At 38.6% G+C, this 27,931-nt stretch overlaps 1 protein-coding gene across 2 annotated transcripts; it reads right to left on the bottom strand.

The window, feature by feature from the left end:
- Positions 1-188: 188 nt before the first annotated feature.
- FBXO15 (F-box protein 15) lies at positions 189-27,879 on the bottom strand. 2 transcript variants are annotated; one of them, XM_074547722.1, is made up of 11 exons: positions 26,557-27,879; positions 23,311-23,456; positions 22,970-23,083; positions 20,578-20,682; positions 16,815-17,057; positions 16,345-16,554; positions 14,393-14,522; positions 12,064-12,146; positions 10,825-10,970; positions 5,241-5,365; positions 189-2,167 (listed from the first exon to the last, which is right to left on the bottom strand). In XM_074547722.1, the coding sequence occupies exons 4-11, from the start codon at positions 20,679-20,681 to the stop codon at positions 1,898-1,900; spliced, it is 1,311 nt and encodes a 436-aa protein (XP_074403823.1). In that variant the 5' UTR covers position 20,682; positions 22,970-23,083; positions 23,311-23,456; positions 26,557-27,879; the 3' UTR covers positions 189-1,897. The 2 variants fall into 2 exon arrangements, with proteins under 2 accessions (XP_074403823.1, XP_005482944.3); XM_005482887.4 differs by lacking the exon at positions 23,311-23,456.
- Between the last annotated feature and the right edge of the window lie 52 nt (positions 27,880-27,931).

Below are 27,931 nucleotides of genomic sequence, written 5' to 3'. Positions count from 1 at the left end.
CTAATCAATTCAGATAGTAAACTTTCAGGCTACTAGATTAGCATGTCAGGGGTAGGGACAGCAGACTCTCCTCTTCCACTTCCAACAGCGATGCCAGCATTTTCTATAAAGCAATTCAATTGTATAAAATAATCAAATTAATCAAGTAATTGTATAAAATAATCAAATTAATTAGAAATTGAAATTGCTTATTAAAGGAAGTATTTTATTTTTATTAAAAAACACTAAAACCAGAAATATTGGAAATACAATAAAAATTCAGCTGGAATGAACAGTGACAGACCTTTCAATATTTGATGGCTGCTGGGTGCCCATTGTCCCTGGTACCTTCACAGCAGGGAAGAGAACATACTTGCACATTTCAAAGGAACAATGTATCCCGAATAATTCTACATTTTTGTTTACAAGCTTAGCAGTAAGGCCAACGACTAAGAAAACTTTGGGATTGAGCCACTATTTCCTTTCTAAAACTACTAACTCAAAAACTAAATCTGGGGAAAAACAAAAATATAGACTGGCCACTTGTCTGCACAGATCACTTTCAGTGTCTGTCATTCTGGCATTCATCACACCCAGTCCACATGTTAAAACCTTTATATCACTTCAAGGGATCCCTGTCCCCATCAGCAGTCAGTAAGAAAGAAGACAAAATGCAGCTGATCACTCTTGTTAGTCTGCCTAATGACAAAATGTAGAAACACTTCCACTGCTTCTTTAGGTAAGGTTAACAAGGTGAACTGGAACTGTGTCAACCTCAGCTTGCTGTCTCTGAAACTTAAATTAAGAAACAACTTTATGGCTGTAATATCTATCTACCTCTGTAGCACAGAAGACAGTGCTTACATATGAACATTTTCTGCACAAATCAACTAATGTATATAAACAAATAGAGAGAATTTATTTTTAAGGAAATCACTACCATAATAAAGTCAGAGCAGGCAGCAATGTAATTATCCTTGCTAGGTAATGACACTAGACTCACAATATCTTGTAATTTAGAAAAAACTATTTTAATACAGAAAGTAGAAATTTTGATTCTAAAGTTACTCCATGGAACTGGAAAGATTAGACACATATATTCAATTTTTATATGGATTCATATTGTTATATAAACAGCATCAGATATGCATTGTTTCCAAAACAACTGAATGTTCCATACATTCCGTAAGAGCAAACATCAGCTCAGGTTGGCTGATAATTGGGACACTTATTCATAGGCCAGTATGTAAGGCAAGTATCTAGTCTCAATCAGACAAGGTTAGAACATGGGAAAACAGAACAAACAAGAATTTAGAGAAACATCATAAACAGATTTTACACAACTTTCTTAACAAATGCCTTGACTGACACATTTTCAGATCTGGCTTCCCATCTAGCCTTTCAATCTTTTACTAAAATACATTTCAGTGAAGTTTTTCTGGTAAAAGCGTTTAACAAAACTTCTCATTTACCAATTACACTCCAACAAACCTGGAGGGAACAGCACACACGCTGTTTTATTACTAAGCATAAAAGTCAATGTTCTCAAAACCAGTGTAGCTTATGGAAGGTAAGGCATCTTCACAGCATGGCTCTCAAAAGAACCAATTCCTTAACCACAGTAACAAGTGTCTATAAAGAAGTCTTCCTGAAAATACTTTCAATATAGCCAGTGAGAAACAGACTAACCATGTAATGTTCAACAGAGAAGAAAACCTCTCACTTATATCAATATGTCTCTTTGATTCCTCAATTGCCTATTAAAAAATTTAGGCAATTGCATTTGTTACTGCAAACCTTGCAGGAACAGTCTTGCTTGTTGGTGTCAATCTTAAGCATCACCAGTTTACTGTGTTTTTTGTTGTAGCAGGGTTGTTTGTTTGGTTCTCAAAACAAGGAAATTAGTGACCTAATTAGGTCAGTAGTTTGTTCCATACCAGCTATTTACCTTTTTGGTGCTTACATAAAGCACCAAACTGACAATAATATATTCCTTGGTTTCTTCCAACCATACAAACTCAACACAGACTTTACCCTCTGAATCTGCATAGTCTGCAGTATAGACATGACCCATGTAGTCATAAAGGCCAGATGACCTGGTAGACAATTCCATGCGGACTGGATCACTAAAACACCAGAAAGGCATTCCAGTTTCATCCAAGAGAGTCAGATCCATCACAAAGCAGTCCTACAAACACAAGCAGAAGAGATTATTTCCCTATGTCATGGCAAAGTAAGTAGAGGTTCAGAGAGTTTTGCACAAAGGCTAAAACCTCAAAATACAATTGATAGCGCTTCACTGACCTACTGCAACAAAAACATACTTAGAAGTTTCCGGCAGAAATCGAAACTGCAGCCTACACACATCAAATGCTGTGCTACAGAAGGTACCACTGCCAAACCAAATCAAACATTACTTCTTGAACATTTTTAAACCTTTAACATCTGTTTTTCTCAACTATTAGTTACTTTACCACTCAAATAATGATGGTCCCTTCAATATGAGAAAGCAACCTAAGTTTAAAGTCAGTTGCTAAACTTGTGTGAATACAGCAATGCTTGCAAAGATACTCAGGGACCACCCAAGGCAGTGCACACACAATTACCCTTCCAAACCAGCTGTATACAATACTCTTTGAAAGGCTCACAGCTTCAGTTCCCAAAAAGGTAATATTAAGAATCTTGCTGTAATTCCTCCACTTACAAATTCTTGAAAATATTTCTTTACAAGATTACACAACTAGATAATTTAAAAATGTTAATGCCAATTCCTTGGTCTTGGCAAACTGATAGTTTCACATATCCCTTGGAAGCATAGGAGTAATGTGTCATTGTTAGTATCAGCTGTTCCTTATTCTCATGAGTTCTGAATCATTAAATGAATCAAATTATCTTAATTATGTTATATCTGTGCTCCAAAAGGGTAAACAAACCAACATCACATATTCCATGCCAAAAAAAATTCATTTGGAATGCTTTATTTCTCTGTACTACACAGTTGTGCTTCTGTTGCTCTAACATTGCTTTCACTATTACTTTACTTCAATCAAACAAGAGAAGGGCAGATGGCACAAACATGAGGCAATATGATACACATAGTTTCCCTAAGCTTTTTACTGTAGACTATGCTGAAAATACAAAATTCAAACTGAACCTAATGATGGTGTAATAAACTTATATGAGCTACAGAATCACTGGAAACATGAAAGAATCACTATTTTCTGGTCTGACAGCTTGCATATAAAAAGCTAATTATGAATAGTAAAGTAGGATGGCGTTGGGATGGTGGGGTCTTCCCATGCATTTCTGTCCTAGTTCTGGTCAGGATCTGGTTAATTTCTGACTTAGCCAGGAGGGAGCATGGCTAAGAGGCTGGTTTTTCTACACCACCTCACCCCATTTCCAGGGCCAAGGAAAGGGCTTTCTTCTCCTTAGGGGTATTGTGCCATGGTCAGGTTGTGCTCCATGGTGAGCATTTGGCCATGAATCACTCCCCTCTCTTGTACATTCTTCTTGTTAATATTATTGCTGTTACTCTCAGTTTTCTTATCTCATTGCTGCTCTTATCTCAACCTTGATCTTTACCTTTCGCGCCTCCACCTCTCCACTCCAGCACAACACAGGGGAGAGGAAGGGGAAAGCAAGCCAGTGGAGTGTGATTTGGAGTGGTTACAGTAAGAATACTTAATTGGAAAATACCATTCCTATGACAATTTCCAACTATCTGTACTTCGGAAATTAATTTTTTTTTGAAAACCCCAGAAGTGCCAAGGAAGTTTTTAGGGTTTTCTTGTTTCTTTAAAGTATTGGCTAAAATTCAAATAAATTCAAAGTAATGGAATGTCCTACTTTTGTGGCTGATGTCATCTGACATTCACATGCTTCAAGAATTTTAGAGACTTTTGGTAAAAACTACACTGAATTCGACCCACAGCTATATGCTGACATATTCCATCTCTCATCACAAAATGAGGTTTAAAAAAAATACTGCACTCTTTATTTTGTTCTAGAAACAAACATTAAATATAATTTATGCTGTAAGCACATAGAAAAATGATTAAAATTGAAAAAACTAAAGACTACAGCCATAGCTCTCTGTTTCCTCTGACACATAATGTAAATTCTTATGTACTACTCAGGATTTTTTTCATTAAAAAAAAAAAAAGACTCTGCCAAGAAGCTGTTAATCCTATAAAATCACAAATTATTTGGGTTAGAAAGGGCCTTTATAAGTCATGTAATTCCAACTCTCCTGCCTCACCATGCTCAGCATGGAGTGTCCAGTTTAAATCTACTCTCTTTCAGTTTAAAAACATTGTTCCTTGTTTTGTCACTACATGCTTTGGTAAAAAAAGTCTCATCAAAGAGTATTCCATTCCAAATTCATACAGGATTGGCAGAAACAACATTTTTATTAATTCTGAGGGTTTTTTCCAAAAGAAGTGACGAAATTGAAATCAAAGGTTGAACTAGATGATTTTTCAGTTGTGCTTAAATCATATTTATCAGAATCTTCACAGCTTCTGAAATATTCATGCTGATAAAGTATATTTAAAAATATGTGCCCTCACCACTATTGCAAAAGCTACAGAACCACTCTGAAATTTTGTTTGAAATAATTCTTTTAGGAATTTTATCCAATAGAATGTGTGAGCATTCCTCTAAAATAAAGAGTTAATCTAGCTGACTGATGTACCTGACTGGAGCTGGTGCTGACTGTGTGGATGTGGACTGTAGTTTCCTGTGTCCACTGGCATTTTAATAATCCCCAGCAGTTCCTAACTTCCACTGCACATACAGAACAGAACTGCAGAGTATTTCCCCAGAGGTTCAAGGCTTATTGCTCACAAAAAAACCCCAATCAACCAACCAAAAAACCAAACCAAAAGAAATAAAAAACACAAAACAAAAAATAACACTCTCACACCAAATTTTAAAAAAATCCCCACAAAAAGTACATCTGCAGTACATTTTTTTTGTCCAGCATTTCCAAGGGCTGGTCAGTCACAGCATCTTTGCTGAGAGGAAAGCAATTACACACAGATAATGGGTCTATCATGCAATCCAGAGTCTATGAGAGAAAAGAGAAAACTCTTTTCCTGAAAATTCACTTTTTTTTTTGAATATTGGAATAGAGGTTTTGTCCGGTTACAGACAGCTTCTACAAAACAAAAGGTTGTTTAAAAATTAGCCTATTTAGGATGCACAAACACAACTCTGTTTTGAGGTAAGCATTTCCAGAAACAAAGAATATTTCTGACCTTTACATTGCCTTTAAATACATCTGTTTCCCAGCATATGCCAAGTGTCCCAATAATAGGCAAGTGCTTCCTGTTATCCTTTAAGTTTACAACTACGAGCCTCACGTATCCATTTTCAATGTCACCTGAAAATATAAACAACATACAACATTACAGCAGCATAAATCAAATTGAGCTCAAGTACACTGTAAATGTTCTCTTATCTCCTTTCCATGTCTTTTTCTTCCCACTCACCAGTAAGAAACCCTGGCATACACCAACAGCTAAACATCAAGCACTTTATAGAGGAATCAAATTGCAGTTTGGAGCTGTGATTCTGTGATTCACAGTAGAAACTGCAGATAAAAAAATCTTTTGTATTTTTTAGTACAAAAATAGGAACGCTACCTAAAGAACTTACACAAGGATGCAAAGAGTAAATTTCACACCCAGCATTTCAATTTCATGCCACCAGTGCCTCCATAACTTCCCATTCCCCAGAAGTCAAGCTCAACACTAACACACAAAATAAAACAATGAGATACCTCCCCAACCTTTTTTTTTTCAAGTTATTCAAATCTCTTATGTCTGACTGGAAACTCAAATAACCCAATACAAAAGGCACACAGATAACTATTCCTCCTTAGAAAGGATAATGCATCATTTGAATTGACATGAAGTATGATTTGATTTGAATCAAGTTTTTAAATTATGGATTTTTTCATTTTTTAAATAGCTTTCCAAGGCCTCTGGGGTTTTTTTGGCAGAATAACTATGATTTGTGATTTTTTTATTACTACATATAACCATATTTCTTTGGAATCTCTTCCTCTCCTCTCAAAAGAGATTGGCATTTTTTTTAAATTTTTTTTTCTTTTGCTGTCAGAGAAGGAAAGTTAACCAGGGAATCCAACAGTCTAATTAAACTTGGGGTACATCATAGTGAACATGATCTGACTACAAAGAAAAGTAAAAATAAAAGCATCACATCATGACACAAGCAGATTTCTTGGTAGGACATCCCTTAAACAAGTTTCCTTGAACAAGAGATAATCTCTCAAAAGAGCAAAACAAAAGCACTAGAGACCTCAGTAGAAAAAAGAGTATCTAGCACATGCAGGAGACAGATACAAAGGGAGAGAAGAATTCCCAGGAACATAATGCTTGTCAGGATCCAGTAGTAGGTCCTGGATGGTAAGGTAACAAGTGAAGGGACTTGCAGAGATTTAAGATGCAAGAGGCAGAAGTACAAAAGGCAGAAGTGTTTTGCCTGTGATTCTCCTTCAATCAAGCCCAAGCAGCAGCATGAGGCTACAGAAGCAGCAACATCAGGAAGGCTGGCTGTGAGTTCAGTGGCTGCATCCAGCATGCAGGGGCAGCAAAACCTCTGCTTGGTGGCTACCTGAAGCAGATAGTTGGAGGCACTGATGGAGAAAGAAAGCCCACACTTTAACACAGAGGCCAAAAACTTCTCTGAATTGGTACGGTAGAGCCAAGCAACTCCCAAGATACAGCTGGCCACAAACCAACGCTGGAAAGGCATCACTCACCAGTGGGGAGTCTGAAGAACAGTTATTACAGAAAGGAAGCTGGCCAGCACATGACAGAGAACAGCTGCAGGATTTTCTGTACAGACACTGTTTGGAATAGGAGTGCGAATACAGTGAAACCAACATGAGTATGCCCAAGAAACATTTTGTAGGAAATACTTCATTATAGTTGAAGGAAAATGCAATCCTCCAAGCTGTGATACCCACTTTCAGTGAAGTGCAAAAGAAGTCAGTGAGGAAAATGTATGCAGAATTCATTGCCAGGATCCAGCTCAAAGTAGAAAAAGGCCATAAGTTATCACCTGTCCAAATGGTCCAGTTCCAAAACCTCAGTAAATCAAATTCAATGACAAAATTCCATTCAAGGTAAAAATCTTATTGAAATAGTTTACTGACTAACCACTGAAAGTCCACATTTAAAGTTGAGCTTTTATACAAGAAATTTGAAAACATGAGTCAACAAGCATTTTTTCCAAAAGGACTCCTTGGTTATGCACAATTCCAATCTGCATGGAAGTGGCTATTTCTCTTACTCATTCAGATCACATGAAGTTTGAATGGAATAAAAAAGGATTGAAAAAAGCATTCTTCTGCTAATAAATTACTATTGCATGGCATTAATACACATTGCCAGATAGATCATCCGGCTATGATGCATTGCAGTTACTTCTTAACTTTAGCCAGAATGGAAACAAGCAACAGATCAGGAATCTGAAAGCTAATTCTTAATGGGTTGGTTAATCCAGACTTTATATATGTTTGTTTTTTTTTAATACAAAAGCTCTATTTCAGTCCTCACATTCAGAAGGAAGGAAAAGCCAGCCTAGAAACAAGCAAGAAACTGAAGGCTAAGTAATGAAATCTCCCCTTCCTCACCCCAGTCAGATGAGAAAATGAAATTAAAGGGCAGAATTAAGCTATGTTAAACATACAAAGAGAAACACAGAGGAAGCAAATTGGACAGGGCTTTCTTCAGGCTGATCCAAACTTTGTTTCATTGTTCCCTTATGACATTTCTAGTCCTTGACTCATGCAAGATACGCATAGCAACTGCAAGCAAAGCAGCAGAGTAAATTATAGGGAACAAATATTTCCAAATAAAGGTAATACCAACAAAGAGAATATATAACATGTAGACAAACCTCAGGGGAAAGAAACAAATAGACCAATAGTTCCAAAGCACTTATTTTAACTAAAAGACAAGAAGTTTGTTTTGCTAACCAAGCCTTTGTTGCAAGTTGTCATTTGATTGGTATTTTCAGAGGAAAAGCTATGCTTAACACTAATTTGGGAGCCAACAACCAGCCTTATCACACTAAAATCATTATTCAAACTTGCAAATCAGTCTTCAAGGTGAAGCAAAACATTTCAAATGCCTGATATGAAATTTTACAAACAAAGCTTAACAGTTCTCTAAATACACCAAAATCAACCCTTACATTTTGCAAGCACAACACATCATTTTACATCAACAAGAAATGACATTGAAAAGCAAAAGCTTAAACTACCATGAGGCTACAAAGCTGTGCTTAAAAAGTTGAAAACCTAGGTAAATATATTTCAAAAATATTTATGAAGAAGTTGGATCCATGGCTTCTGGGAGTCATATGAAAAGCCTGTCATAACTTCCTGAAAACAAGGAAAGTTTTCTAAATATTTTCAATTAAGTTACAACATATTTAACAAATTCATCCTACCGTACCTGTCAATGAGACCATATTACAAATTCTGTTTACATGAAAAGGAGCATAAAATAAAATGCTAAATCCCAACCAAAACAGTGAAAAAACAGCTAGTTACTGCAATACAAATATAATAACAGGAAAAAAATCTGTAGCCATACACATTCCATCTGCTTGGTCCAATGTAGTGTGACATAACCTTTTTTGATTTAATATTAAGAATTCAGCAAAATGAAATTGAAAATGGAGTAGCAAAGGGCAGCACAATATTAATATATACAAACAAAAAGCAGACAAAAATTAATCTTGAACAAATCAGTTATTCTGCAAAATACAAATGGGCATTCTCTGGTAACCTAGGAATGCCTAAAGCTTCTTAGTGAAAACCAATAAATAAGTAAAACAACAGAACTATCTCACAACTGGTATGTGCCTCAAGTTGTGGAAACTGCTGTGGGTATGTTGCATCTATAATTTAAAATAAAACTGGACTGGGTAGAGAATTTTCAGAAATAGCAAGACTTCCCAGTATGTTGCAGGACTTCCATGCTTCTGAGTCCTCCCAGAGGACGGGATAGAGTGCATTATTAAAATGGATCCTAAAAATAAAACACAAACCATCCAACACAATCAAACCTGGCCACATTCAGCAACACCATGTTCACCAGAATGAGAAAAATTAATAACATATCACAATGAAAAATGTGACAGCAGACAGCCATATGCTGCCTCACCACACCTTTTTGGAGGAAGTCAAGCATTTTCCAAAAGGAATTATTGTGCAAGCGCATGGAAGGGATTAGATGACAAATGAGCTTATTGTCTGCAGAACCATGGCTTCAGCTGTCTGATGTCCCTTGAGACCAGAATCTGATGGCTGTGACATTGCTGAAGGTCACAAAACCAAAGCAATTCAGAAAACACTTGTGAACATAAAACATTCTGTAACTTGCAAAGTGAGATGGCATCACAACAGTAGCTCATGGACATTTGCTTCAACTTGCATAAACTTCAGTTTGATCTTTTGTGGAAGTAGCTTCTAAGCAGCAAGAAAGTGATACCAAGAAAGGAAGTATGTCACATAGTACTTTTTCTTGTGCAACTGTATTGCTAGAAGTATAACATTTTCATTTTAGAAAAATGTGATATTCAGCTAAACAAGAAAAACCCACTCCTCCGGCCAATTTTGAGAATATTTTTTTTCTGAGAACATAAAGAGGACTCTTGTACTACATAACACTTCAGGTAAGATTTCTAGCTACATGCATAGACTTTCGCTGTAATTTTATCCTTAGAAGTCTTCCTTTAATTCAAGCTTGGCGCTTTTCTAAAATCTGAAAACATGTATATTTCAGGTTCAAGGGCAACAACACTCCACACCGCATAAGGCTGCAATCTAAAGCACAGTTCTTGGAATCACCAAACACAAATGAGAAAAAACAAACCAAATCACGGGGAAAATCCACAGCCCTGTAAAAGAACTCACGCCTGACAACAGCGCCCTCTACTGACAGAAAGACAGTATGTTCTGAAACCCACACCGCTCAGGAGTGCCGGTATCAAACAAAAATACTGGGGAGCAATAATTAATTTACAGTACTTAATTCTAAATTAAATTAATGACAGTGTACAATTTTAATATTTTAATCTACCTCTGATTACAGAAAGACAGCTGTGTAGCATAGGAAGTTATGCTGAAGTTAAGTCAAAAGAGAGATCACCCATGTACTCTTCAAAACCTCGGTAAAATTATAAATTTGGGCTGTATGAGTAGAACAGGGATGGCCAATCATGTCTCATGGAAAGAAGCTCTGAGAACAGAATGCAGCAGCAGCAGAAGACTGTTTTCCACACAATGAAAGGATGTCAAAACAGGCAATCTTAAGCTCACCAAAATAGAAACTCTAAATCTTAAAGTTCACAATAACTTGTACAAATGTATCTATACATATAATCTGTCTGTGCACCCAAAGTATACTTGAGGAGAATTCTACAGAAACAAGGTTCTAATATGTATCCCTCTCTCCTTTATAAAATACATGTGAAAGAAACATCAACCTGCACCAAGAACTGTGCCAGTGTATTACTAATGTAGCACAGAACTAAAATAAAAGACCCAGAAAATTTGCAGAATTTGTGTGCCAGGCTGACAGTGTCAATTAACAGCAGGCAGACTTCTTACAGAGGAGGCTTAGGATGCCACACAAAGCACCATGCAGATATAAAGAAACCACATCACAAACAGAAAGATAGCTTACTCTTAAAATTCCATTTCAGTTTCACCCCTTAAAACAGAGAAACTGGATATAAGAAGGAAAGATGCAACAGCAGGGATCATTTTTAAAACAGACATTATTGCTCCATCAACTTTACGTTTTCTGCAGAAGAGGCACTTGAAGGATCCACACAGGTACATGCAGTTTCTGCCATGCAGATCAAGATGCAGCCTGTAGTCATGCAGTCCATATTCTGAGTCAATATCATCCAGTAAAGGTCTATTAGGTGGAGGAGAATATTGACTGGAAAAAAAAAAGATAGAATTTAGCAAGGGAGGATGACTTAGTAAAGATATAACACATAGGCCAACATTGAGACCATCATCTTAAGACGGTTTCAAAATCAAAAATCTCTAGTTCATCATGCTTCTTTTAAAATACTACAGTGTCTAATATTGCTGATCAGCTGTTCAGCCTACCCAAAGGCAGAAAATACAGCAGTCAACTTTAAAAGGTACATCTGTTAAACTTCAAAACATGGAACTTGTCTACAAAAAAGAAAAAAGCATCAGCTCAGCTACACATATAAAAGTCCACTAGCTCTAGAGACTTCTCTGAAATAGCAAATATTGAAATAATTTTGTCTGAGGCTAGCTAAATAAGTACTGCACACAAGTGACTTAAAGAGACCACATGCCAGAGGCAACTGAGCAACTTCTACATAGGATTCAATTTGGTACTAAGGGAGATGGTGTTAAATCTTACATTCTGTGTGAGAAGAGCCACACTAAGTTATGGTGGGCATTTAAGACTACTGGTAGATACAACAGTATCTGACCAGAAAGCTGAGTGGGAAATAAAATCCCCAAATACTATTCTAAAGCTAAAAAATCATACAAACACTTCATAGGAAACCCAGTTACTTTCTCAAAAGGTTTAAAAGATTAATGCAGGCACCTCACCAGTTTACCAGAGTTTCCCCCCTCTTACACAGCCAAAGATTACTTCCCTACTTCCTGAAATGTCTCTCTCTTTTCTTTCTGTTTCAGATAGAAAGAGGAAATAAGAAGACTGCTTGTGGAAAGGGAGAAAGTATGTGCAGTGTATTTCTATCTTTCTCAATATGGCAAGTACCAGTACACTTGTATAACTAAATTATCTTCTTAATAGCATAACAATGGCCATATTTTAGTATGAAAATGCTTCTACAGTTTTTTATTTAGTTACTGTACCTGTTGTTTATATTAAACAAGAATAGTTCATTACTGCCTAAATATAAACCTCTCACCAGTAGCCAATTTTAACTGTAAAATTCAAAGCTTTATTCAAAAGGTTATCTTTATTACCCACAAAGGAAAACTTACACAGTAACAGAACCCAAAATGCTTCTACTTACACAGTAGCAGAACCCAAAATGCTTCTCTCAAGAAGGTGATTATAATGAAGATTCGCCATAACAAAAGCAATTTCATTTTTCCCCTGAAAAGTTAATTAAAGTAGATGTATTTTCATCTGGAAATTCTTTTTTCACAAGGTCTTTCTGAGCATTAAAATTCATAGATAAATGCTGCTGCTTATTACTCTGTCAATTACTATAATAATGTTAGTAATGGCTTGCTTTAACACTTGGACTCGTAAAACCTTTACTGTCTTTTCACAAGAATACAGAATAGTTATAAAAAGCTGCAACACTTTTGTATTACGGGGAAAGAGAGAGAAGCCAGCTATGGCAAGGCAAAAATTATGAGAGCAATCCAAGAATTGTACTTCCCTAGCTTCTACTGACCACTTTAAAAAAGATACCTAAACAGAATCAAACAGCACTTATTCCCAACTACTGAAGCATCAAGTTTATTTTCATGTCTAAGGAACTATTTCCAAAGAGGGCTAACATCAGTGAGGAACACAGAATTATTCAATAGAAATTGTGAATTTCAAAGTAAAAATTGTGTCTTCACCAGATTATTTACTCCTGGGAAAATATTAAAAACATAACCTTCTATAGTCAAAAAAAACATCTATGTGAAAACTAAATAGAGACAGAGGCACGTATTTACTTCAAAAACAGAATGCTAGGATCTCAGGTTTTTTCTTTAAATGCATTCTTTAAATCCTACATTTACAAACACCTACGTCAATAGGAAAATTATTCACTGCCATACTTTCCTGAAATATGGGCAACTACTGTTTTCATCTCTCTGGGTTACCAGAGGATAACATCCTCTATTCAAATTTTTGGCTTTTTAACTACTCCTGTATGTTCATAGTACAAAATTACTGCTATAAAGTATTTAACTAGGGAGGTCTATCAATCACATAATTTCTCAGTCTTTCTCTATCCAAATACCAGGAGGCCCACATAACCTGCCCTTGGTTTCTGTTATGCAGCTATGTACTAAAAAACAAGATGTGTGGCATTTACAATTATTACACCCACTGACACTTAACTATCTCGTATTACTCTGCCTACACAGAGAGTGAGAACTGCTGTTCAGAAAAACAAGCAGGGACAATATACTAGATTGAGGCATTCCATTTTTAACAACTATGTGGAACTTGGTTATGATTGAACCATTTCCAGGTGCTGAAAGAGCTCTCTTTCCAAGCATGAATGGGGCCGAAGCAAGACCACAGAGCCAACAATACAGGGACACCAGTCTACAAAACTTCTGAAGTTACGAGAGAAATGGTTGCTCATTTAGCAGAGCTTTTCACAGACTGAAACAACCTGTAACAAGTTTATGCTGGTCAGGCAGTCTCAAGTTTTCTAGGAAATGGACTTTCACTCTTAAGAGTGAAAGGAATAGTCCTTCTGCAGTTTCAAACATTGCCTCTGGTGATTGTGCACATTTGAGGCACCATGCTTGCAGATGGAAATTAGGCAACTTCCAAGAATTGTTCACAGCCTCCCCATGGAAAGTTCCTTGCCAGTGCCAAATAACCTAAGTCAATGTCAACAGCATGACTAAGGGGAGGAAAAAAGAGCTGCCACCTCTGAACTGAGATCAAGAGCAGAACACCTGAGATAGGCTTCCATAGCACACAGCCCTGCACAGCAACAGGCAGACACAGAGGTCCCCGTGCACCCCATGCAAAGATGCAGACTCCTTTTGTGTAGAAGTCTACTTTAGATGTTCTGCACTGCCCTCTGAAGAGACTCATATCTACACCCACCCTACAGAGGCTAACTGCTTAACCTAGACTCTTAATACAAGAATTTAATACCCCCAAAAGGGCACGATTTACAGCATTCCTACTGGTGGAGCAGGATACAGCTACCTGGTGATGTAAATCAAAGTTAAGTCACTATGTGGGAACTCATCACTTTGACTGATATGGACAGGCAATGGCATGAATCACAGGAAGAAGCACTTCTCAAACCATTCTATTGAAAATTACTCTAGGATATCGAACTTGGGCATGTGAAGACTGCAAAATAAGTAAAACTGAACACAGTATCTAGTACAGAATGATACATAACTGATCTTTTAATTAGAAGTAGATTTCTTTATGCATATATACTCCAGCGACAGCTCTTTAGGATATAATAAATCATCCACTTACAGTCCCTACATGTGTTGCGTGGTTACTAGTTTAGACAACATCTTTCAAAATCCAAACAGAAAAAAAAGAAACATTTAAAAAAAAAAAAACTCCCCAAACCCAAAAAAACCCCAACTCTTTTCCTTCAAATAATAAAATACTGAAACAAAATGTTATCTTACCTTCCACATTCCTACTAACAGTCCTGGACTCAGACTGAAGAGCTGGACAAGCTCATCAGCACCAACCACTACACTATTTTCAGTCAGGTTAGCAAGATGGTATTCAGCAATCAAGGAAAATCGACGAGGTCTTTGGAAAGAACATACAGAATGTAGCAGAAGTTTGTCTCCTTAAACATGTAAAAGTTCAGCCTAAGTATATTTTTAACTCTGAAGTCTGACCAGCAAACATGATGAAAATGGTTTTGAAAGCATTTGGCATGCAGAGTCATAAACTATACATTTGAACAACTACAGTGTACTAGCAGGATCTACCTGAAACCTTAACAAGGTAAGAAACAAAAAACACTATATGACCTTCTAAAATACTCTTTTAAAAAACTTATGTGCTTGCCCACCTTTTCAAACTACAGAATTCCTTTACAATTTGTTTTTGATACTTTATTGATACTATACGGAATCACTGAACATTTATCACTGTGAAGCAAAATTCAAAGGAAAGGATCAAATTGTATATATAATGAATTAAAAGTTTGTGTTATTCAAAGCTTTCCTTTTTTAGATTTTTTTTTTTATTTTTTACCTATAATCAAAGCCATTTAGCTCCAAAACACTCTTAAATGTAAGTTCATGGACACTCTTATTAACTAATGACACATTTAAAAAAGAGCAGAAAGTAGAGTTTGATTACCTATTCAGAATGAAGAAAGAAGTCTTTCTAAAATCCTTCTCAGACTTAGGCTCTTATTGTATTCAAAATAGTTCCTAGATTTCCACTGGTATCGCTGTAGTATCACCTACAACTACACACTGAACACTGCCTGGATGGGGCATCCACAACCTTCCTGGACATCCTGCTCCAGTGTCCCACCACCCTCACAGTAAAAAATTTCATCCTAATCAACATCAACCCTTTCCCTGCACTTACAGTCTGAACAGTCATCAGGCCTGTTGCTGCACTTACAGTTTTAGCAATGACCAATACTGAAACTGGTGAATCCACTGCCTTCATCTATAATCACAATTTGTAAAAACCTGTAACTCTGTGAAATAAGTACATCAATTGCCTGCAAGCTTTCTTTTTTATTTTCTACATATGAATCAGCATCTTGGCAAAACAACTACATTTCCTATATAATTGACTGCAAGACTTGGTCAGCTAACTTTATACAAAAGTTTCTCTTGATTTATTTCTTTTTTAAGTAAATACTTTTCTTTTGGTTGAGGAACCCAGTGTTTTGTAGGTAAATAATTCTCTCTCTTTTCAGAGCTCTATGGCTAGAGGCTTTGTGTAAGAAGCATGTACCTGACACTGCACCTAGGCCCAGATGTGTGCTAAGCTCCTTGACAGCAAACAAATACCTCAAATAGACACTTTTCATTTAAATATATTCTTAGACTGTAACAAGAAAAACCACTGTACACATTTAAGTTAAAAAACAAGGGACAGGCTGTGGACTGTGTGACTTTATATGCATATGCTGAAGATTGCATGCATAGTTAAACACCAAGTTCTCTAAATTCACACACACACCTACCAGACAGAAAATAAACTTTACAACACAGATTACCTGACTGTAGCCACATAAATACTGATGAACTTTTCCAAGCTAAATTTCTCACAATAAATTCTCCTAGATTTACATTTTTCTTTCATGCTCATTTGTGTCTATACCTTAGATTAAGCTTTCCAAGTCAGGACCTATCAGTCTGCATATCACATGCCAAGAGCTACATTAACCTATGAATTAATTTCATAGCTTGCTGGATTATACTATTTCTTGCTGAAAAGCTCTACCAAAGAAGAGAAGAACATAGAAAGAAAATTGCAGGGAGGCCTTCAAATGAAGAGTTAATTTCTTGAGTCAAACAAATGTCAGATAACTCATACAGACACATTATCAACCAGTTGCACCCAAAAAAATCCTCAAAAATCCTATGTCAAAACTCACCCATTGTTGTTGGGAGGTATGCTTTGGTCAGGAAGCAACGGTGTAACTCCAAATAGCTTCAGGGTTGACAGCATGTCTAAGCATGGCCAGTCTGTACCATGCCAAAGTACAGTAAGAGATGTGTCCTTAAATGATAGGTTTGGCTTCTCTACTACATGTTCTTTTCCATTTTTGTCCTTTAAGACAATTATCCAACTCAACCCAGAGACTCTGTTATTCAGGAATTGAGAGGGGAGAGGGGTGTTTAAAAACAAATTCCCAAAGTGATAAAACTTAAACTATGCTTTCAATAGAATTTTTTTAATTTCTACTAGCTGCTTCTTATTTTCCTCAGTTTCAGTCAGTTATAATTATCATTGTATCTTCCCATTATGATATACATTTTTTAGCTCTAATTCTATACCCCCCCAAAGTTATTAATATTTTATACATTGTTCTCAAGTAAATCTTTGTGACAAGGCATTGCTTACTTCATAGCTTCTTTGTTTTTACATGGAAGACCTGTATAAGGATCTAGAAATTTAACGAGCCGCATTACTCTAGTTTTGAAGGCAGATGTTTTTTTGAAGATGTATTCTTTCTTCCAGTACCCAGGCCCTTTATCGTGTAAAGCAGCACAGCCCAAAGAAACAGTTTCTGTTTGTTTAGACTTCATTTTCCAAATTGTCCGTTTTGGGTGCAAAGAGCTGGAATAGAGTTTCAGCCAAATTCCACTGAAAATAAAAACAAAATAAAGAGGAATAAATTTCAAGAATTTACTTCATTTTTTATATGCACATCTCAGCTACCACTGAGCATAGTGTTAGCACAAAACAAGTCTTGTCTGTCTTCCCAAAGATATGGGAGCCAGGATGAAGCTCTGTGATAGCACAGTCATAGTCAGCAAAGTAAGTGAAAACTGATAAAGGTTAAGCAGAAAATTTTGAAAATTCTACCCCAAAACAATGATTCATCCTCCTCATAGAAAATCAGCTAGTGGGAAAAGTGGTTTAATACCTCCTATTCAACAGATAATCTGTACACTTCAAGTTTCACAGATCCAGATGAAAGTGGTGTGGAGGAGGACAATTCAGAATCACCTTTGTTTGGTGGTATCAATATCATGTTGATCCCTTCTGCACTCTCTTTGGGAAAGCCCACAGAAGACATGACTTTCTGAAGTGAAAGAAATGTGACTGTAATGATGGGCTCATCTCTTTCACACCAGGGAAACTATGAGGTCACATTTCAGCCTCTCATGCCCCAGTATCTCTAGGACAGTTCACAGAATATCGAGTACAGGAACCTACAAGAACTCAAGCAATAATCTTGAGAATACAGGTTGCCAGAAAGTTTTCTCATTCTGAAGTGAGCTAGACACATAGTGTACATAACTGCACTAAAAAAAATAAATAGCAAGGGCAACAAATTCTTAAGAGACATTTTCTACCACTTATCAGCAAGATTACCTTTACCAGTTCTCACTTATCCTCAGGCAAACTTACACTAGTGAGTATTGTATGGCATCTTCCCCTCTCCTCAAGGACTAGATCCATCCCACACTGCCTCCTACCCATCAAAACTATTCTCAATTCATCAGCCACTGAGAATAAGCCCCCACATGCTGAAAGCCAGGCTCTGCTTATTGATGCAAACCTATTCAGGGATTTTGCAAAAGCCTTCCAGCCTGCTGCTCTGCAGATACATACAGAATTCCCCACTGCCATTTTTTGAGATCAAAGTGTCTAAAACACACAGACCAATAAACTACTATGACTTGTAAAAGTGGGGTCACAGTCAACATGAGTTTTCAACCTTCCTTTCACCAAAAGCAGGGTGGAAAGGGTAACATAACGGATAATCCCATAACTGAAACAAAGTTTTAAGATACTTCTATATTAAGACCATAAAAGGCAGCCAAGTACCAGACAGTATATGATGGAGAAGGAAAATTCTTCTTTAACTACAAAGCTGCTTAGAATTGTCCAGTGATGAAAAAAAAAAAGAGGGATGTCCTTAATACAACACCACCAGGGGAATTTGAGCTGTGTATCATCCAACTGATTGTCATCAGCCTAAAAAGTCCAGTAAAATAACCTCCTATAAAACTCTCCTGTTAACTGGAAACCCCTTCCCAAGAGAGACATCCTTTGATGGAGGGAGATACTCCGCTGAATTATGCTGAAAAAACAGGGCTTAGTAGTAGGCATTTCCTGCATTTTGGAGTCACAGACTCAAGCAATTTGGTTGACTGAAAACAGACTATAACAAATACCTAACATCCTCATACTCACTCTCAGTAATATATTGCTTCTTCCTTTCCCAAAACATTGTTGTGCAAGAAAAGAAATTAGTTCAAGAAACTCAAAAATTCAGCTAGGGCAGAGAGACAGAGAACAAGATGAAGGAAGACTTAGAATCACAAGTGTTTAGGAAGGTATCACTGCCCCTTTATCATCAACTTTTGAAGAATTCAGGACAGATAAATCAAAAAGGCATCCAACAGGGAAGCACAAGTTTGCCTCTTTCACAGCAGAATATAAGCCCTTTTTGCCTCAAATTGCTAATACTCATCTCAAGACCTCTTACTGGACATTAATTACTACAACAAGCCTTTAACTCAAATGCCAGAATCAGGCACATCATCATCAGTCATCACTTGACCACAATGTCCAAAAGACCCTGTGCTGTCGCTTCCTCTCACACAGGCACGTTCTTCTGGTGATCAGAATCCTCAAGTTTTTGCAGGCAGACCGTATCTGTGAACTTTCCACACTGCATGACAGGAAGGCTGGAATACCCCATGCTGGGGCACAGAGGGTGCAGAAAGGGGGGGGGTCATAAACATCTTCTTGTCTTCAACAGTTATATTGGAGACGTCAGTGCTATTAACTGCTCAAGCACACTCATTATATGAACAGCCAAAAGACAAGTCACTGCATTAGGCAGCACAGACATATCACAATGAAAGACTTATGGTCCTGTTGCATCAAGGACAGCAGAAATATCCTAAAAAAGACACTCAGTCTAAAAACCAACGTCCGATTTGTCACAGAAATATGCAGGGACTTCAATTAAAACTTCTGTTCATACACTGCAAGACTCAGGGTCTTAAGAAGGTCCATTCAAATCCATCAGGAAGAAATGACCTGGGTCCCACTGAACCAGTCAGGCTCCTAGATAAGGGAAAGTAACTCTTCCCCAAGTCCTATTTGTGCCCACATACTCATCTCTGTTGAGATTAGAAAACGGAAACAGAGATCGTCGCGATGGAGACAGATGAATCATCTTCCCCTGGACAGCCACAGTGATTTTATCCTGCCTTACCACCCTGAAGTGGAAAACACATGCCAAGACTGGTAATTTGTGTCAACTATGCAATTTTTATCTACTCTTACCTGCTGACAGCCTCAAAACCTTAATCTGGACTACAGATCTTCCCTTTAAATTCATCAGTTCTAAAGGTATCAATGCCAAGGTAAAGAAATTGATTCACTATACAAGTTTCAGTAAATAAGGGAGAAACAGATTAATACCAGGTACAGCAACCTCCTATAGAGGAAGACATTTTCTCATTCGGACAACACTAATGCAGCAGAATCCTAGAAAGAAAAGGATGCCCGGATCCTAGTTACCACATACCAATCTGGGTGTCTCCTCTTTACCCTTTTTGATGACAAAATTATCATCATATTGGACAAATTAAGAACTCTGAATAAGCAATCCTCATAAAAAAATGTGTCGGTATTTATCTTCGTCTCTTTTGTCTGCATTAGAAATCACCAAAATTTCACAAACAGAGCAACAGACAAAAACCACTAGTGTATCACTTGATTGAATCAATCCCTCTGCAAAAAGCTGATGAAATAATTAAGTAAGTAGGACTCCAAAATTGTGAAAGCTATGACAATTTCATAAAGCTGCTGGAGACACACCATTAAGGATCACCTGAACTGAGAAGTTTGTGCAGGTCCATGTGAATTCAGACAGAAATTTAAAACAAAAAAAAGCGCTAACAGCAACATTTCAAAGTACTAGATTTAGTTTTTACCTCATAACTCCCATTAAACAACAGGCCCTAAACAGCTAGAATTCCATGCAACGCATGCTGCGGACTGTGCAGGGCAACTTCAACAGAGTAAGTGCCCATAGTTGCATGCATCAGCGCTCTGGCATCAGAGGAACTAAATTAGAAGGACTCATAATTCAGGCAAACACATCTACTGCACAACTGAGACCTTCCCTCTTCCTTACTTATCATTGGCCAGCTCATGGAAGCGCTTATTCACACAGCCAACAGCCAATAGGGACACAGCATCCAAATAGGAAAATATCTTCAGCAGCATTTCTGATGGCATGCTGGAAAAGAAAAATGAATACCGTTAGACATGCCAGCAAACTCCAGAAATGACAACGGCAGAGAATTTAAATTTCATACCAGACAAAAACAAAAGAGGTGAAAACCAGCAGGTTGTAAACAGATGAATCAAAAATCACCTGAAGAGTTAAACTGTGGAGTTTGGGTTCTCATTTCATTCTCTGGTACGTGGCATTTGCCTAAAATAATTCATGACAACTTATTCAAGTGGCACAGCACAATTACCTGAGAAGTTTTGTGTTTGCACTTCCATTAAATTTTGTTATGTTTGACATGAAACTATCTTGTTTTGCTTCAGTTTCTTGCTGCTTGTACTATTATTTTAACATTTATTCCATAACCAGCATTTGCAAAACTGCAGACATATTCACCCTCCCTTTTGACTGCTGTGTCAGGTGTCAGGAAGCACCAGGACAGAAATGCCCCGGTCTAACAGCAAGAACATGCTCTACCTCATCATAATCTTCAAACTGTACATGCTCAGGTGTCTTGTGCAGTTTTTATTTATGTCAACAGAAAGATGTGAACATCAAAGTAAGAGCCAAGTGATATCTTGAAAATGTCAATGTCTCTGTGCATCTGGAATGCTGCACGAAATGCAGGTGCCAGTCTAAGCATGGCAAGCAGAATACACCCTGGAGATGAGCCAATGTGATTTCTGCATTAACAGACAGGAACCCTATACCATTTGAGCAGTACCTCATAACTGCACAGAGTTTAAAATACATGCATTTTATACTCTAATTTCCTTAGGCATTGAGTATGGTCACATCAAAATCACCACTGAAAATAAAAGGTGCTTTGAAAGTCAATGCTCCAGGTGTGCCTCTTGTCCTTTTACTACTGGGTTATTTGCAACACTTGTTGATTTATAACACTATTTCAGAAGCAGAGAGCTTTAAAGGGTAGCATGATAATGCCAATATCTCAGTGTTTGTATTAAACTCAGAATCTTAGTAGCATTGACATAGAAGCAACATGCCAAAACTGGCACTGTTATTATGTGAAATAACTTATACACTGTAAGCCCAAAGCAGTTAGTGCACTCATTCCAGAGATAATTTAGAAGCGATACCTTAAAAGGCTGCAGATTAGCTAAAATAACACACTTGATCCAGAATTTTCAACCATATTCTTTTTCTTCTGAAGGAAGCTGAAAGGATTTTTTTCTTTTTTCCTCTCAGTATTACACCCATCTGACAGCACTGAAATATTACACTGGCTATCCAATGCAAAACAGAGAAAGCAATACACAGAAAGCTATCATGTAGCCATTATATTTTCTGAAAAATCCTTTCCTTAGGATTTTTCCTCCTGAGAAGCTGAGAGGCCTCAGGAACAAAAGGTAAACACTGGTTATCTGCTGCTGTGGAATGCAGCAGGTGCATCTGTGATTGGTCTCACAGAGTTGTTTCTAATTAATGGCCAATCACAGTCAGCTGGCTCGAACTCTCTGTCCAACACAAGCCTTTGTTACCATTCTTTCTTTTTCTATTCTTAGCCAGCCTTCTGATGAAATCCTTTCTTCTATTCTTTTAGTATAGTTTTAATATAATATATATCTAAAATAATAAATCAAGCCTTCTGAAACATGGAGTCAGATCCTCGTCTCTTCCCTCTTCCTCGGACCCCTGTGAACACCGTCACAATATCAAATGTATAAAACAAGGAAAACTAATTAGTTTTTCAGGTAATATATTCTTAGAATTCTTTTGTGAAAAAATGTAACTAATTTTCAAAAAGAAAACTCACAATTATACTGAAAGTGCCTTTTTGCCGTCAAACAGGAAGAGAAACATTTACCTTGTATCAAATATGCAGCAGCCACTTATTCCTCCTCCCTCATCCCCATCCACCATTCTCAGCCTCTCTATACACTAAGATCCACTTGATGACTACCAAGAGAAACAGAAGTAGTTTAATTCTGAACTGGCTTTCATTGAAGGAATAAAATACCAATTTTTATTCTCAAGGAACAACATTGCCCATGACTTCCAAAGGAGTTGCTGAAGGCTTCACATGGCTTGGAAAACGTACATATTCCTTATGAACTTAGAAAAGAACACAAAGGAAAACCACACCAGAAAACATTAGAAGGTGGATACAGGATCCTAAAGTAGGCCAGGAAAGCAAATCTTTTCAACTCAGAGTATCTGACCTAGAAATCGCTAAGATATGAAAATAATTACTGCAAGCAGTCAAAAGACAGCTTATAGGGGGACTTCCACTCTTACTCCTAAAGACATACTCACATAAACACATACTCACCTCTCAATGCGCACACTTAGTTTCGGTTTTACGGGAGGCGTCAAGTACAGACTTTTAATTCCAGCATTTACAGTTTCAGAACATTCCCTAGGCCTGGCAGCAAAGGTCCTTAACCTACTTGTAACAAGAAAAAGCTGTTAAGAGTCACATATTCACAAAATTAAGAAATACACATACTGCGCACACTTAGACACAATATTTCAACCAATGCAGGTTGAATACATCACATGACAACCATTATTATCTGAACAGGGAATACATCACATGACAACCATTATTATCTGAACAATTACACCCAAGTTAAAATACCTGGCATGAGGAAGATTCAGATTTAAACTCACAGCTGTCAGTCCTGTGATAGATCTCTCACAGCAGGCAAAGGGAATAATAGTGTTCCCTCAAATCAGTTTGAATCCTGCGGAGATCTATTATCCTTAGACAGCAGCACCACTGCTTGGCCACCACAAACAAGCTCCCACTGAGGCCCCTGCAGTAAGTCAAACTCACTGATTAATCTTCTGTTTCACAACATTAATCCAGAGACATTTTTGAGCCACCCAACTCTGCTAAATTATTAAAAGATACCAGATAAAAACAATACGTTGAAACTTCCTCAGAAACTGTTGTGGTTCAAAAAGAATTTGTATACTTTCATACTATACCATCTTCTTTACTTGCTTGAACAGCAAGAAAGGAGATTTAATCCCTGAAACAGAGGGCAGCTAGCAAGCTCCAAGGGATGTCCAGATGTTAGACAGATAAATTACTTGTGGGTAGAATTACTTTGTTAAGGTTTAGAGCTTGACATGCTTCACTGATTTCAGACCTAGGGAGAGGTTAACAAAGCTTGGGAAGAAGGATGGCCACTGCTAGTGGCACAAAGAATGCAGAATTTACAGGCCACAAGGATACCTGGAACAACTCCCAAGATAAGGAGGTAACTATTACAGCCAACTCAGCAATTGTGCTGAAATCAGCCCCAGCTTCCAGAAATGTGAGATTGCAATCACTTACTCAAGGAACTCACTGGCTCAAAAAAGATAAAGACTGAACATGCAAAGTAATTAGCATGAGAGGGAAGAGAATCATTATCCAATAGAAGACAGAAAACTAATTAATAAGAGAATTATGTAACTGGTAGGCAATGAAAACTAATTCCTTCCTTAGCTAAAATGTATAAAATAGTAAAACGTTTCGATAGCTGGTGTGTCGGCTTTGTGGATTTGCCACCCAGCATCCCTTTCTATGCAGAACTGTAATTATATCAAAAACCTCAACCCTGTGTCTGGATTGGCCTCTTGCATATCACAGTGAAAGAACCTATTTTGCTAACACTTCCACATCACAATTTGGATAGAAAAGAAAGGAACTTTGCATATTTCTAACACAAATTCTTACAATCCAACCACTCATACATTTTTCCAAGTTTTCTGACAAGAAGGACTTCATAAGCTGCAATTGCAAACACATACTATCATTAATCCATAGAGAAATACGGAGACAGAGTTCCAATCTTAAACCAAATACACCAAGCAGGCACAGCTCCCCATTCACTGTGTTACTGATGCTTTAAATTGCCAGCAGACTTCCAACACCTGGCCAAACCAGCTCTGGGTTTCTAGGAAACCAATCCATATGGGGGAGGGTGGAATAGCTATTTTTAACCTATATGGCTACCATACAAATTTAATACCTACTGATGTTGATTTAAGATTGATTTATGCTCAAAGAAAAATAAAATAAAATAAAAAGAAATTAACAACTCTGGTCTACATTGTCAACTGCACTATGTTAAAAAAACAATCCAAGACATTTTACTGAGAATTGTTATAAGCTTAACAAAAAGACATGCGCATTTCAGCCTGAGTGCCAGGGTGCTGGTCTATCACTGACAGACCAACTAAATTAACAACTACAAAAAAGCAGTCTTATAATAAAGATAATAGACCCTGGAGATCAAACAAGGGTTTTAGTCATGTATCATTATCAAGAACTCCTAGATGATGAGGCACTAACAAACAGCCATTAAAGGGATTTAGAGACACAAGTTGTGACCAACAGCAGCAGGAGCTATCACTTCTGTATGTTTCAGGGCAGCAAATCCCAGGCTATTCTGCCCTGAATCCATGCTGAAAGCAGAGTGTTTGGGCATACTCTATAGGGACACAACTTCACAGACTCCAGCCATGGGACTAATTCTGATAAGAAGCTGGATTCTGGATTTTAAACACACTAACTTGGACAAGCATAACCTGCATAGCCTGTATTCAGTCCTTCTTGCTCATTTAAACCACCCCCCCCCTTCCTTTACCCCAGGGAGAAATATCTGAGGAAAGAAACATTTTGCCCATACATGCCTCAAAAAGTTTAATGCAACAGCTATTGTTTTTGTAAGCTTCAATTAAAAAAAAAATAAACTGCAGAACTTTTGCATCTTCCAAAACAAAAATATTCTCAAGGTGTGAAGAAACAAACAGCAAACCCATAAATTACTTTTCAAGTACTGTGTGTGCTAAGATTTTAAATTAGCATTAACAGAATGCTTTCACATTGCATTGACACAGCTTGGGCAGATAAGCCTAAGATAAAATCAATGACAGCTGTTACACCCCCTCTTTAGAAACTTCTAGAACCACTGAGATGATTTTATGTAAGAAGCACAAAAACTTCAATTGCTTTTTCATTAGCTTTCAACCTGTGTGGCTCAGTTTCATACCAGTATTTCACTTTCACATAATACTTGCAATGTGCCCTGGTTTTTTGATGGTCAGCAAACCATTGTCTTTCGAGTTACATTTCAAATAACATAAAGTTTTAAGTAGTGATAACACCGGTCTCCTCCACGTGTTAGAGTGCATCTGGGGATAAACAAAAATAACAATAATGTTTTGACATGGGTTGGTTGGGTTTTGTTCCCTCAGCTAACAATTTCAGTCTTTTTAAAAGGTGGGTATTACCTCAATCCATTTGCAGGTTAAAAAAAAAAAAAAAAAACAAACACAAACAAACAAACAGCAGTGGGAATGAAACTGCTCTGAAACTCAAGGTTGAAGGAATGGGCAAGCAGAAAAATCTGCTTTCTCAACTATGCCTCTCAGACTGATGCTTTAAAATTTTGAAAGCTAAACCTGCACTGTAAGAATTAAGGTAATCACACCTTCCACAGTGAAATCCTCCTATTTATTACAGAGACCTAACCACATAAAGTAGACATTAAACTAATTTTGTGTATTCTCATTATAACATCTCCTCCAAGCTGAAGCACATATCGAAGTTTAAGCTCCCTTTTCCAGGCAGAAAAAAAAAAAGTGTTAAACTCAGGTCACCATGCACCTGCAACACCAGCGTTTTCCCGCTGCAAGGCGTCCATAAGGCCAGGGGAAGGGAGAGGAGAGCACTACGCCCACAGCCCTGGCCGTGAAGAGTAAAGAGCTAGAAACCAGAGCCGTGGAACAGGTGAACTAACTTTCCCAGAGGAGCAATGGGAGCTGAGGGAAAACAGCAAACCACCCTCCCCGGAAAAGGTGAAGAAGGCCGAGCAGGCAGTCCCGGGCCGGCGGAGCCCCGCTCGGCGCGCCCGCGGTTACCTGCCACGGCCCGTCGCCATGGCCGCTGCGCCGCGGAACAGCAGCGGCCTCGCACCCCCGGCGGGGAGGGCAGGGGAGGAACAAGCGCTGCCACCTCCCGTAGTACGCCCTGGGGCGGGGTGGGACGGCGGCAGCCCGAGGGAGGCGGTGCCCAGAGCGCGGGCTGGGGAAGGCGGGGCTGGAGCACGGCAGTGCGGGGACTCGGGAAGCGTTAACGTCCCGGGAACGGCAGTGTTGCCGCCATGAGCATCCTGGTGCCTTCTCCGGCCCACAGGGAGCTCGGGGCTCTCGGGCACTGTGTTCTCGGGCCTCAGAATCACAGAACTGGTTAGCTTGGAAAATACCTCTGAGATTACTTAGTCCAACCTATGACCGAGCACCACCATGTCAATTACACCACAGCACTATGTCAATTCCACTATGTGCCAATACCAGTTTTTTCTTAAACCAGGGGTGGTGGTTCCACCAACTCCATGAGCAGCCCATCCCAATGCCTAATCGACTTTTCTGTGAAGAAATTCTTAATGTCCAACCTAAACCTCCCCTGGAACAACTTGAGGCCATTTCCTCTTCTCGGAGAGCAGGCCGTCTCCCACCCGGCCACAGCCTCCTTCCAGGGATTTGTACAGAGTGATAAAGTTACACTGAGCCTCCTTTTCTCCAAACATCCCCAGCTCCCTCAGCCACTCCTCATAAAACTTGTGATTCAGCTTCACCAGCTCCATTGCCCTTCTCTGGACCTGCTCCAGCAGCTTAATGTCCTTCTTAAACCGAGGGCTTCAAAACTCAACACAGTACTCAAGGTGCGGCTTCAACAGTGCCAACTACAGTGGGACAATCTCCTTCCTAGTCCTGCTCACAACACGGCTTTTGATACAGGCCAGGAAGCCATTGGCTTTGGCCACCTGGGCACACACTGGTTCACGTCCTTTTCCACCAGCACCGTTCCAGCCACTCTGTCCCCAGCGCTGCCTGGGGTTCTTGTTAGCAGGACCCGACACTTGGCCTTGTTGAACTTCATGCCGTCCATCTCAGCCCAATGATTTGGCCTGTCCAGATCCCTCTAGCCGTCTCCATTCGCGGAAACCTCAATGCATCGCTTTAACAAATATATGCGGGCAAGACGAAGAAAAACATGTCTGAAAACACAGCTTTACAAGGGCGACCGGCACCACATGCGCGGCGAGCTGCCCGCCGCCTTCCCACCCCGAAAGGAGCCGGGGGTCCCCGCCCGCGGAGGGCGGGCTGTGCCAGCGGCAGCGGCGGCGCTGGGCATGGCGGGCGCTGTAGTGACCTCGCTGCGAGCCGCTCCCGGCGGCGGGCGGGAGAGGGAGCCCGCTCAAACTACGGCTCCCAGCGCCCGCCGCCGCCGCTC

This window comes from Zonotrichia albicollis, chromosome 1 (assembly GCF_047830755.1).
Source record: "Zonotrichia albicollis isolate bZonAlb1 chromosome 1, bZonAlb1.hap1, whole genome shotgun sequence".
Taxonomy (NCBI): Eukaryota; Metazoa; Chordata; class Aves; order Passeriformes; family Passerellidae; genus Zonotrichia; species Zonotrichia albicollis.
This window is presented reverse-complemented; position numbering and strand designations above follow the sequence as displayed.

Bases quoted from the DNA above. Each gene is read 5' to 3' on its own strand.
- FBXO15 (XM_005482887.4), bottom strand. From the start codon at position 26,576: ATGGCGACGGGCCGTGGCAG. The intron at 14,523-16,344 runs GTGAGTTTTGAC...TTCTTTCCAAAG, and splicing joins ATACCTCCCAACAACAATGG to ACCTCGTCGATTTTCCTTGA. The intron at 2,168-5,240 runs GTCAGAAATATT...TTGTGTTTGTAG, and splicing joins TATTTAAAGGCAATGTAAAG to GACTGCTTTGTGATGGATCT.